The 12,787-nt window shown below is 37.4% G+C and overlaps 1 protein-coding gene across 8 annotated transcripts in view; it reads right to left on the reverse strand.

Annotated features, from left to right (window-relative positions):
* Window positions 1-12,787, reverse strand: part of LOC127418368 (protein diaphanous homolog 2-like) — a 653,451-nt gene that overhangs the window by 254,673 nt on the left and 385,991 nt on the right. For 7 of the 8 annotated variants that reach the window (XM_051658976.1, XM_051658975.1, XM_051658977.1 and 4 more), the window contains one exon: window positions 2,636-2,737. The exons of the other annotated variant lie outside the window; for it this stretch is intronic. In XM_051658976.1, the coding sequence (XP_051514936.1) occupies window positions 2,636-2,737 (102 nt within the window). The remainder of the gene's footprint in view (window positions 1-2,635; window positions 2,738-12,787) is intronic. 8 annotated transcript variants of the gene reach the window in all.

The raw sequence follows: 12,787 nt of genomic DNA on the forward strand, positions 1-12,787 counted from the left end.
AATCTGCTTTTCAGCCCAAAATCCTTCACAAGGAAGTAGAGAGTTATTGGTGCGAACAACAGAAATGAAAAAAAAAAAAAAAAAAAGTGATTTTAGTAACAGAGACAGAGAAAGAGAGAGAGAGAGAGAGAGAGAGAGAGAGAGAGAGAGAGAGAGAGAGAGAGAGAGAGAGAGTGAAGAAGAGAAAGATGAGGAAGAGGAAAAGAGATGTGTGAAGGGTTATGCACTGAAGTGTGACAAAATTAGAGGATAACTACAGTGTGGAGCCTAAAGGAGAGAGAAGAAATGTGGAAGAAAAGACTAAGAAAATAAGGATAAAATTGACAGGCAATTGAAATGCCTTTTTAGAGTCAGATACCCCTTTTCCATCCAAATGGTGCTGGAGTTGGTGCCAAAGCCGGTGCTAGGCCAGATGATCTGCAAAGCTCTCTCAGTACCATCCTGTGATTCCACTGACTTGAACGACGAACGTAAATGTAGCCAACTAACATGCTCACAAAAAAAAAAAAAAGAAAGAAAAAAAAAAACCGGCGGCACAGCCTTTGTTTATGACTTTTACTCCTAATTTTGAGAACATAGTATGGCCACGTACACACTGAAGCTAAATTTGATTGTCTGTTCACCTTTTAGTGCTTAATCCTGTTCTGTTCACACACAGTTCAGTAATTTACAGGAGTGAAAACTGCATTCCACAACTAAATTAACTTCTGAAAATTCAAGCAGTGACAATCACATTTTCCTAAATTCCACGCAGTGTGTACGGAACCGAACTGAATGACTAGTTGTTAATGACGTGATCAATGGCGTGTTTGAGAAGTGTCCGTCTTCTCTTGGTGTAAATCACACAAACAGAGGTATGTGTCTTTATTCATTCAAATATTCTAGTCTCTCTCTCATCAGTAGTTTTTTTCATCAGCCCTGCGATCTCGTGGCAACCCGTACATTAAAGTCCAGAGAGAGCGTGGGATGAACAACAACAGCCGCTTAGACGTGCATAAACAAATCATGCCGATTATGTCAACGGCAACTAACTAAACATTGTTGGATGATAATACAACTCTGGTGGATAATCTCTTTGCTCAAAAACAGCGGACACAAAACGGGTTGAAACCTCTTAACCTCAGATGGGTCTCTACAGGCCCACCTGAATGCCATTTACATTTACTGCATGTTTAAAAGGTGAATTGTTAGGTAATCTTGAAACCCAATACATCATTTGGAAATCTAAATCTCTAAATCTCATGCTTTGATGACTGAAATCAGTTGCATGATCAAAACGTTATAGCTAATGTATTTCCATAATTTATGTAATGAGTGAAATTCAAACATTTGTATCATACATCCCATATTATGAAAAAATCTCCAATCATGCAAGATCCAGTATACATGTCATCTGATGGCTTCACTAAACAACCTCCATTAAATCTTTTAGTCCAAAAGTGTGCACATTTGGGGAAATGATGATGGATTTTTACAAGTTTACTTCATATTTCTTTAGCCAGAAAAGCAATTAAAATATCAAAAAGTAAAAAATAAAAAGATAAAAATTCTGGGATTTTTTGCAGGTTTGCAACCTGAACCTCTTCAAGATGTTGAATCTTTGCAACACCTGCACTAAAAACACTAGACTCAGCACAACGAATGAAACAGAACACAGGTGACTCAAGAAGTGATTATAAAATTCAAGTTCTATTGCAACATGAACCTCTTCAAGACATTGAATCTTTGCGACACCTGCACTAAAAAAGCTACACTCAGCTCAATGAAATAGAACGCACGTGACTCAAGAAGTGATTATAAAATTCAAGTTCTATTTAACTTGGCACAGTGTCTAAAAAACGTCTATTTAACTTGACAGTGCTCTGCACGAGATGCAAAAAAAAATAAAATAAAAAATAAAACGATGCAGCACAATGGTCAAAGACGTCAGTCCAGTGTGTGTTTACATAGAAAAATAGTGCAGAAGCATGCAAAAAAAATAAAAAAAATAAATGTGAACGTGAACAGCCACTAACTCGCCCTATACTTGAAAAACTGACCTGAATAGACCGGTTTGTTGTGTCCCGTCGGGTCACGTTGAAGACCTCTATTGCACATGTAAAATAACTGAATAGTGATTTTGTTATTTAAATAAAGATGCATTGAGCGGTTAACCAAATAACGACTATCCATGTAGATCCCTAGCCCTTGAGAACTTGCTTGGAAGTGAACGGTCATAAGTTAAATATAAAACAAACAACATTCAAAATAATCAAATTACCACTTAAGATATTTATCAGTGAAATATTTTTTTTGGACAGATGGGTAACATGACGTTGCTGGAGTTGCTGTACAGTAAAAAAAAGAAAGAAAAATGAAATAGGGCATCGGTCAGTGTGCATTGTGTCACAAGGCACCGCGTCATTATTCTGCCCCCTGACATTACTAATTCCTGGTTTAAAACCAGCAGTTAAAGCAGGAAAACTCTGTAGAGCAGAGTTTTCCAATCCATGTATTTTTCAGTGAAAACGTGCAGAATGGTTCTAGATTAGGAACTGGCTCCAGCACAAGTAATGTGACCATGTTGGTGAAAAATGGGGTAAAAGTCCTAATGGGTAGTGCCAGTGGATCTGGGTACTAAGACCTCGGTACTCACCACAATGCCAAATTGCTCTGACTCACAAAGCTCCTCGTATTCAGTCTTCAGCTCAGCAAGATTGCTCAGCTCCTTTTGCTCAGGAAGGTTCTTGATCAGGTTCTGTATAGAAAACACACACACACACTTTTCAATGCCACAGGACAAAACATCTGTCCCTCCTAAAGACAGAACCAACTGCTGATTGTGATCTGTCTTAATCGCCTACTAAGCAGCACTCATCGGTGTAGTGCATGCCAGGGTTATGCTTTCATCCGATAAGAAATAATTTCAATTAAACACAATGCTGTTGCCTCTCATTTGGTGAACTCTCACAGGGATGTGAGTGATGGCAGACAGTAGAGCAGCGTATAAATGAGGCCATGGCTTTAGATGCTATTGTGCCTTAAGCTGGTGGTCTGAAATAAACTTGCAATTCACACAGACTCCCTTATGTTCACATCTCTCCCCATTACTGTACACTGCCAATCTGACAGTGCAGAAAGAGCAGAGAGTGAATAAAACATCCTTTCTTTAAGCGAGCACAGCCTGATTGGCCTTTAAAAATCTACGGCTGCTCAATTCAAAGGGAAATATTCATGTTGGTCTTGACTCCATCTTTTTTCTTCAGCTTGCTAACTTGTTGGTGGATAGAGTTAGTGCTCTCCAAGGTAAATTCATCCCTGCACAGCACTGCTCTTGGAGCTCAGCTGAGGTTCAAAGTTTTTATGGTGCAGAGAAAATGACGTTCCAAGGTGACATAGAGAAATAAATACCCCCACATAATTTGCTATGTCACTGAAATGTCCCTGATGTTTATGGCTTTCCTTTTCATTCAGACAGTTTGAGATGGAGGGCTTATTTGGGCCAAGTGAAAGACAAGTTTGCACTAAAAAAAAATTCCTCTTTACAGATGTCGGGAACTCTATTGACTCCTTTTCCCCCAAAATAGTTTCATATTGCTCGTCCAACTTTGCAATTATCTCTAAGAGTAAAGGTGTGTTGTAGGTGACGTGGGAGAGTGAAATAACCTTAATTTTCTTTAAATGCTAATTGCACTCATGAAGGTCAGTCGAGTAAATGAAAAAGAGCATGGCAAACTCTTCTTTTTTTTTTTTTTTTTTTTTCAAAGAAGTTGTGCCCTTTCCATGGGTAGAATTCTGGAGGCTTCCTCTCTCATTACATCTGCTAATTTGGCTGGCATAAGCAGGCATGCTTGCAGTCACATGGCTGAGAGTAGTCAGACCAGCCCGGGTTACCAGCATATTACCAGGTTTAACTGATGGGATGGCTGGTAGGTCTCATATTTTCAATATATCAACACAAAACTGAAATATTAACCGCAAATATTATTTTATTTTTTTTCCTCCCCATTGGTAGAATGTCCTCAACATGGTTAAATTACTTTATGTGGTATCTTTGTGCAATAACTTCAAATGTCCTGCTGACAAGGAGCCTGATGCAATATGGAGCCAATACACTAAAAATATGAAGAAAATAGAGCCATTTTTGGCGCTGAGATCTTGATGAACTTTACCGATAGAAATATTGGATTCTCACGTACACGGGAATGTTCAGAGATTGAGAGAATTAATATGTGATATTACTACAAACTATGCCTTTAAACTCAATTGAGTTTGGTACTATTCTCTATAGTAAACACAGACAGCATTGTAGAAAGACGCTATGTGCTTCTGATGAGATAATCATTAGCTTTGTTTATTTTGCAAATATATTAATATGTGCATAAGCAAAGCAGGATTATTGCTTTAAAACATTTTTTTTTCTCTCTCTCTCTAGTGCCTAATATGCCCACTTCCCTCTAGAAAAATCAGTTCAAAGCTAATCTTGTGAAAATAATAAAAATAAATAAATAAATAAAAAATTCAAAAGTCTGTATTGTCTGGACAATAAGATAAAACTGAGGGTAGACTCCATCATATCAGATGTAAAATTAAATAAATGTGTTGCGAGGCTCTGAGATGTTTCTGAAAAAACAAAACAAAACAAAAAAACTGCAATCGAGAAGCAAAGATCAGCTTTGTTAGGGGGACGGATTATGGTAAAATGGCCTTTCTCTCATCTGAAAGAGTCTGAGAAACATTAGCCTGGTGGTTCGGCTGAGGAGCAACGCTCCCCTAAACAATGTATCATTGATTTTGAATGAAATGCAACAACACAGCAGTACACCATTCAGCCACAGCAATCATCATTGCTAATGTGCCGCCAAATCTCATTATTGGAGTTGTATTTCTCTGTTGCCAATTGCCGAGACGAGACAAGCGATTAGGGTTTGCTGTTGCCTCATTTCCAAAGCCATCTATAGGACAAACCACCAAATATTTAACAGAGACAGAAGGGACACATTAAAATAAGGGACTAAAGTGAGAGGAAAGTGTTGTTAATTATTACAGGGTTCGTACAGATGCTTCAAAGTAAAATTCAAGGACTTTCAAGGACTTTTCAAGCAGATTTTTATTTGTTTTCAAGGACTATGCTCAAGATGACATTAAAACTAATTATTTATTTGTTAATTTTAAATAAATATATTTTATTCATTCAGTTAATTTATTTTTATAAAACACCACTTATTACAAGTACAACATATCTCAATGTTCATCTTTGACTACAAATTCTCAGTACTAATTCTTGGTTCATTCATGACGAAATTGATGTGCAACTGTAGTGTGCTCCCTTAAAATGCACTTTGCTTGCCTACAAAAGTGAATAACTGGGTCCGTAGACAGTAGTCCATATGACTCATGTGCTATGTTCCATGTTTTCTAATGTCACACAACAGATTTATGTGAGGAACTGACCAAAACTGCAAATGGGTCATTCTCCAAAAAATGTGACTTTCCAGCTTATAAAATATTGAAATTTTCCATTCAGTTCAGGTTTTGCCTATAAATGTTGAGAGTAAACATTTTGTAACATGTTGACATTATTTTTATTCATAAAGGACAACTTGACTGTTGTTCTTTTTTTTATTATTTAATTTTGTTTCACAAATTAAGCAAGTTAACACTAAGTTAACACTAATGAGGGTTAAATGGGTTACAACACCAAATATTTTTGTGTGCAAATATTAGTTAAAATGTGAATTAATAAATTCTTAACATGCTGGGAAAAGTCACTATATGCATATTTAAGCAGCCTCTGAACTTTGATCTTAAAACAATATTTTCCACAACTTTTTGTATTTTTTTTTTGTTTTTTTAAATGTTAAAACACACAGCCATATACACAAGTGCAATGGCGTGTGAAATTCTTGGGTGCAGTTCCGATCAACATAGCAGTCGTGACAGTGATGAGACATATACCAATTTACAATAACATCAAATTAACACAGCACTATTTAAACCAGTGCCAAGAAATCAAGGGACAAACATTCTTTTTAAATTATTTAGATTATTAATAATACATTTGTTTTGCTTTTTTGTACACTTGTTCGACCTTGCACTAATGCTTGTATTAAAATAAGTACAAAATACATACATAAATAACTTCACATGTCATAGAAGTGGTGTACCAGTTGAGGGGACAAGGATTTTTTTCAGGCAATTTACAATTTCAAATATCTTTTCTAACAAATTGCAAAACAGAGTCAAGCCATTTCATATGATTAAAGGTTAGGTTATAGAATGATACCTTTTCATTTTTTTACTGTTTGAAAGCCTTTTCATGACTAAAAAAGTCAAGGGACATGTTTGTCAACATATTTTGATACTGATACATATGTTGTCAGAAATAACCTATTTTGCGAGACACAAAGCTTTCTTTACACAAGGCGGTGCTAGACGGCTCACAAAACTGAATCCTACATTGATCTGCATTCAAATCTCAGAACGTTTTACATCTCATCTAATTTTTTTTTACTCTGGAGAGTAATTTTTTATTAAAACTGATAGTTGCAAGGATTCGTACTTGTTAAATCCGCCACAGCGGTATCTATAGTAACAATTGATTGTGATTGGCCCATTCTGAACAGCGCTGCCAAAAGTAACAGGTGCCACATGACATTGCCGTCTACGCGCTGCCTGCTTCAGCAGAGGTCTAGTGGTTTGTTGTGTTTTTCTGAAAATAAATAAATACATTTAATTTATTAAATAAGCAACGTATTTTAAGATTTTCTATAATTCAAGAACTTTTTAAGCACCTCTTGGTAAAAATTGCTATTTTCCAGGAATTTCCAGGATTTAGATTTGTAAAAGCCAAATTCAAGTACTTCAAGCACCTTGTACGAACCTTGTTGTTAATACACTCGTCTATGGTTTACATAATTATCAGAGCCCCCATATTGAGTACATGGCATACAAGTCAAATGGGAAGGTTGGTAAGAGGCGGCTGAACTCTGAATGAGTCAGACTTCTCTCTCCAGGCCTCCAGACACAGTTTGCATCTGGGAGGGGGGTTCAGCAGTGCACGGGCCCTAGCAGACAGGCTGGTTTGAGTATTTCTATAACTGCTGATCTCCTGGGATTTTCACGCACAGCAGTTTCAAGAATTTACTCCGAATGGTGCCAAAAATAAAATAAAACATCCAGTGAGCAGCAGTTCTACGGACAGGAACACCTTGTTGATGAGAGAGGTCAACAGAGAATAGCCAGACTGGTCTATGGTAACTCAAATAACCGCTCTGTACACGCGGGTTGGCGTTGTTTTGGCGGCACGAGGGGGACCTACACAACATTATGCAGGTGGTTATAATGTTGTGGCTGATCGGTGTGTGTGTATATATAATATATATAAACAAAAGAGCAACATGACTTTCTGATCATCAGTGCGAAGTAACTTCAATGGTGAATGCAGCACGGCATTAAGGTGCAATTACTCCTGCTTGGTACGTTTCCATGTAACTATGAAACAATAGGAGCCTGCAGTTGTAATGACTGCCAAGTGCTTAAATGATAAAGGGATTAATCCAGTGCTGGAAGAGGATAGGAAAACAGAGAAAGAGTGGGATACAGAGATGGCTCTGGATCAGAACACATTTTCACTGAATGATAGTATTTGTGGGGCTTCAAGCAGTCTGCTTTGATCTCTGATGATCTCTTTGACTTGTTCCAGGCGCACACTGACCTTTGCCAAGTTACTAATTGTAACAGAGATGCAACGGTGAATTCTACAGTTAGAAGAGGCACTCCAAGTTGTTGTAAAAGGTCCCATTGAATTATTTTACCATGTAAATTGCCAACAGCCTTTAGTTTACTTCACAGCCATGAACCATGATTTACAACTTGCTAGTTGGTAGCAGATGGTATTGGGGAACAGACATTCTCAATCTATAGAGTATATTTTTGGTAAATTGAAGAGGAAGGACAGAAGAGAAACACTGAAAATGTTAAATGTGAGTACAGTATCTGCTTAAAGGAGTAGTTTACCCAAAAATTAAAACTCAGTCATCATTCACTCACCCTCATGTTGTTTAAAACAAGTAGCCAAGGTTTTACTTTCTTCCATTGAACACAAAGGAAATATTAGGCACAATGTTACCCTGATTCACCCTTCACATTTATTATTTTTGGGGAAAATAAATAAATAAATAACATTTTTAAAAATGCAATGAAAGTAAAAGGTGCCTGCATCGCCTTTTTTTTTTTTTTTTTTTTTTTTCAAAGGGGAATAAATTAATAAATAAACACAAATCATACAGATTTGTAACAACATGAGGGAGAATAAATTAATTTTAATTTTTGAGTGAACTACTAATTTAAAGTTGATTTGTAGGATTACACTAGCATACAAATGGCTTCAAAGCTAACAAATTAAAAGACACAAAACTCCAATTCTGATTCCATGGGGTGAGGGATAGGGTTTAAAAAAAAAAAAAAAATCGGAATACCAGCACAATGCACAGAGCATCACAGCATCTGTTAACCCGATGAGCATGAGCTTGGAAAGTTGAGGGAAAGAGAACAGCCATTACAACAAGCGCAATGTGCTTGGGTAGATGGAAATAAATTATTCCCACGGACATCTCTCTCCAGCTCAGCAGAGCATATGCCCAATGGTAAAGTCAGAAACGAGGGAAGATCAACAAATCTCAAATTACCCTCCCAGGGACAGCACAATCAATAAAAATGTTCTCCCAGCAATAAACTCTTTATTAAACTGAAAGGATTCACAAAAAGAGGGGTGCACGAGGGGGCTGTAACCTTGCCTGTATGTGATGCCAAACACAGAACTCCTTATCTGAACCAGTCGTGTCTGTTGTGGATAAGTGCTGATAGAAGTGATTGTCCATTTGCCCTCCTTTTTTTCCTCCTAATTGATCTGTTCTTCATTTTTGGGACTCTTCGCTGCATGCAGCTCTGTCTTTCTCTTGGACAAGCACCCAAGTGAAACATTATACAGTCGCCTTCCTGCCGCGCATTCTCAGCAGGTCTCGGCACGGCTTTCGGTTTCAGAGACCTCTGTTCAAATCAATACCACAGAAAACTATGAAACATACTCAGACCAACACAAAATATTCATTAATCACAACCACGTGTTTGTTTCAATAAACTTTTAATTCTATTGGTATATACAATATTATATCACATTTATGACAGCATTTTCATCCTTTGATCTCCTTATGTAGCATGCAGAGTAAATGACACAATGTGTTGCCACTTTGGGAAAGAGCAATAAAAGGTTCGAGATTAGAGTAAATCTGTTCTTCCATGTAATGTAGAGTGCATGATTCATCTCGACATCAGAGGTGCACATGTTGAATGGCTTATTTGATGAGTTAGTCACCTTATCTCTCAGAAACCTGATACACATGCAGTCCTTATCAAACTTACAGGGAAAGAGAGAAATAATAATAATAATAATAATAATAGTACTCACTAAGCAGGGTAATTATCATGACAATGTCAGTGCAAACAGCTTCTATCCAATTAGTGTGCGATTCAGCATAGGTCTACAAAATTAGGTCATAATTTTATCACAGCTGTGTCTCACAATTTAATAACACAGCACTCCCATTGCCAATGCAATCACACACTTCCCAGGAACTTGCAGAAAGAACACTTATTTTAAAAACATATGTATTGGCAAGTAGGAATGCAAACTTTTTAATAAAACAGGCATGCAAAAGGAAGAACAATCAATCACTAGTTTAGGTGTGAGGACCTAAAAAGCGGCATTCTAACAGAGAGAAAAACACATCCAATAACATTCAGGAGGGTGATTTTCCTCGATGGGCACAACATATGACACATTAGAGGGTTGTGCAGTTGGTATTAAACTAATCTAGAGAGCGGTACTCTGACAGATCCGAAAGGGATCTCTATACTCAGTTAAATCAAACTTACACCTCTGACTGTCACAGACACCAGCCACAGTTGGAGACTGACTGGCGACAAACCTGGGATGACAGATTCCAAAATTGCATTAAACTAAATGAGAAATAAGAAAATTGATTATATTTGGCGTGGCGAGGGATAGAGCTGGCAAAGCTGACATAACTGCCATGACATTCATTTTGCCTTTCTAAAGAAATTTTTTTTTCAGGAGATGAAGAGCATGAGCACCTGTGCAGTTTGTTCATTTTTTTTCCTGGTATGTGTGGAGGGTGAGGGAAATAAAGGAAGTTAATAAGGAGAAAGAGGAACAAAGGGGAAAAATACAGGGTACATCAGATACAGACAAGGCGTGTTTTTGTGAAAGTCTCTGAAATGAGTCAAAAATAATATAAGAAGCACTAAAACATTTTATCAAATCAAATCAAATGGTTTAGAAAGTAAAGGGTATTTAAAAAAAAAAAAAAAAAAAAAAAATATATATATATATATATATATATATATATATATATATATATATATATACACATCGGAAATACCTTTAAAAAATTGTCGATCCACGTAAATTCTTCTCCAGCACATCCCAAAGACTTTCAATGGGGTTAAGGTCAGGACTCTGTGGTGGCCAATTCATGTGTGAAAATGACTCCTCATGCTCCCTGTGTAACATCTGAACAAACTCCCGTCCACCAGAGGGAGCCCTCACCTGAATATTGAACTCTGTCACTTCCTGTTTCTGCCACATCAGTTCCTGTTTGGTCATTTACCATGTATATAAGCCACGAGCTCACAGTATCACTTTGGAAAGTATTGCCAGTTATCTGCCTTACTAAGCGTTTATTCTCTGCCATTGTTTTTGACTACTGTTATGACCATTGCTTACGTTTGCTGGATTCACATCTCTGGATTACTGTTCTGGATTTGTTTGCCTGTGGACCAATTTATCTGTGTTTTGACCCAAGACTGTGACCTGACTATGTTTAAGGAATACTGTTTGAATTGTTTGTTCAATCCCTCTAATAAATATCCGCAAATGGAATCCTCTAAGCTTACCTCATCCTTACACCCTGAACCACTCCCAGCCAGGCAGTGTACATTTTGTTTGTCCTTAAATATCAATAATAATAAAATAAATAAAAAAAAAAAATATATATATATATATATATATATATATACAGAAGTAAGAATAGAATGTGTGTTTCATCCTGGGCTCATATGTGTATTGTTTAGTCCTAATGCATCTCCCTTTGTGCTTTTTACTCACTTGATCAGCTTGACACATTTGCCAATGTGCTACTAAATTAGCATTTGATGCTGAAGTGCCTTTCAGTGTCAAGCCAAAATCAAGCCTCAATTAAATTCAAGGGGTTGTGTAGTCATACTGCTTAAAGTAATCTGAAAACATGGTGCATCTCCGTTCTCATCACCCAGTCCTGACACACTCTTCAGAATATGCAAACGACAGGCAACAATACACCAGCCTGCTCCAGTCACCTGTTGTTAGTCTCGGGAACAAAGGCTGGCACCGTTACCATGCCCCGCAACCAACCAGCCGGGTAATGAGGGCTCATGAATATGTATGAAGGCAATGCCGAAATGGCAAGCGATCCAGGTGATTGACAAACAAGATAAACAATAATAACAAGCAAGGGCAAACACTAAACCCCTATCAGGCACAGCCCAGCGCAAGCATGCTGAGAAGGCCCGAGCAACGATGAGGGGAGTCACAGCGGGAGGGAGAGCTGACAGGGCATACATCAGGATGGACACCGGGCTTCTCAGAAAAAGCTACAAAGATTTTAGTCAAGGACACAACCTTAAATCACCCTAATAAACTAGTAATACAAAGCTAGATTTCTAAGGACTTGGTAATGTGATACTGACATGTCTAACACTGGGGTGCCTTTATAACAAAGGACAGTGGGTTCAAATATTTATTATCGTTACACATTATGTATTAAATAAAGTCTCAATCTGAATAATTTGAATACTTAACTAGGCCCAGAAAATAATTTAAAAAACACACCATTTGTTACAAATACAAATTATGGCGACATAATGAATTCATTTTGAATTGCTGTGGCATTTTTGTCACTTTGGTGACTTTTAATAATTTCTGACTCTGGATGAGATAATTATCACAGACCACAGTGTAGCACTAATACTGTATTTTGGCACGACTTAATACTTAATTTCACTGCAAAAGACAAGCAAGGCTAAAAAAAAGATCTTAAGTTATGCAGTCCAGTGTAGGTGTGTGAATGGAAAATCTGCACTTTGAAAAGTATTCCGACCAAAAGGACTCATAAAGCACACTTCTAATGGACTGAGTGAAACAGGATCAGGCGTTGTACATTTCCATCTTATCAACTCTGGGATCAAAAATACATGAGGTGCTAAAATGAGAAAAATGGGAGGTATGGAGTTCCACTGAATACTGATTTGCACAAGGGTACATTACATCAGTACATTTCCTTTGCAGAAGTCGAGCGGTCAACAGGGATGAATCCTAAAGAATGACTGGCATAATTCATAACAAGGAGTGGGTACTGTTGAGGCATACTAATGTGGCAAAGAACATCACTATTTTTTTATTGAATTTTTTCACTCAGTACATCCATTCTCTCAGGAAATAGCCTCTGATAATAATTAGAGAAACGCACCAGTGGCACTATTCTGCAGTTCAGTCCATAGGATGACACACCATAGCGATAATGTAACTCTGGCTCTGTGGAGGACCTGATTGTTAAATACACAGCTGAGTCTGTGCAGAGAAATGAAGGCATATACATGTTGCTGGGCTTTAAGCACAGGGGATCAGCCCTATAGTCAAACCATTTAGGAGAGGAGAGGGGTTGGGGAGAGTAACTTTTTTGACAGTGAT

Source organism: Myxocyprinus asiaticus, chromosome 27 (assembly GCF_019703515.2).
Source record: "Myxocyprinus asiaticus isolate MX2 ecotype Aquarium Trade chromosome 27, UBuf_Myxa_2, whole genome shotgun sequence".
NCBI classification, from domain to species: domain Eukaryota; kingdom Metazoa; phylum Chordata; class Actinopteri; order Cypriniformes; family Catostomidae; genus Myxocyprinus; species Myxocyprinus asiaticus.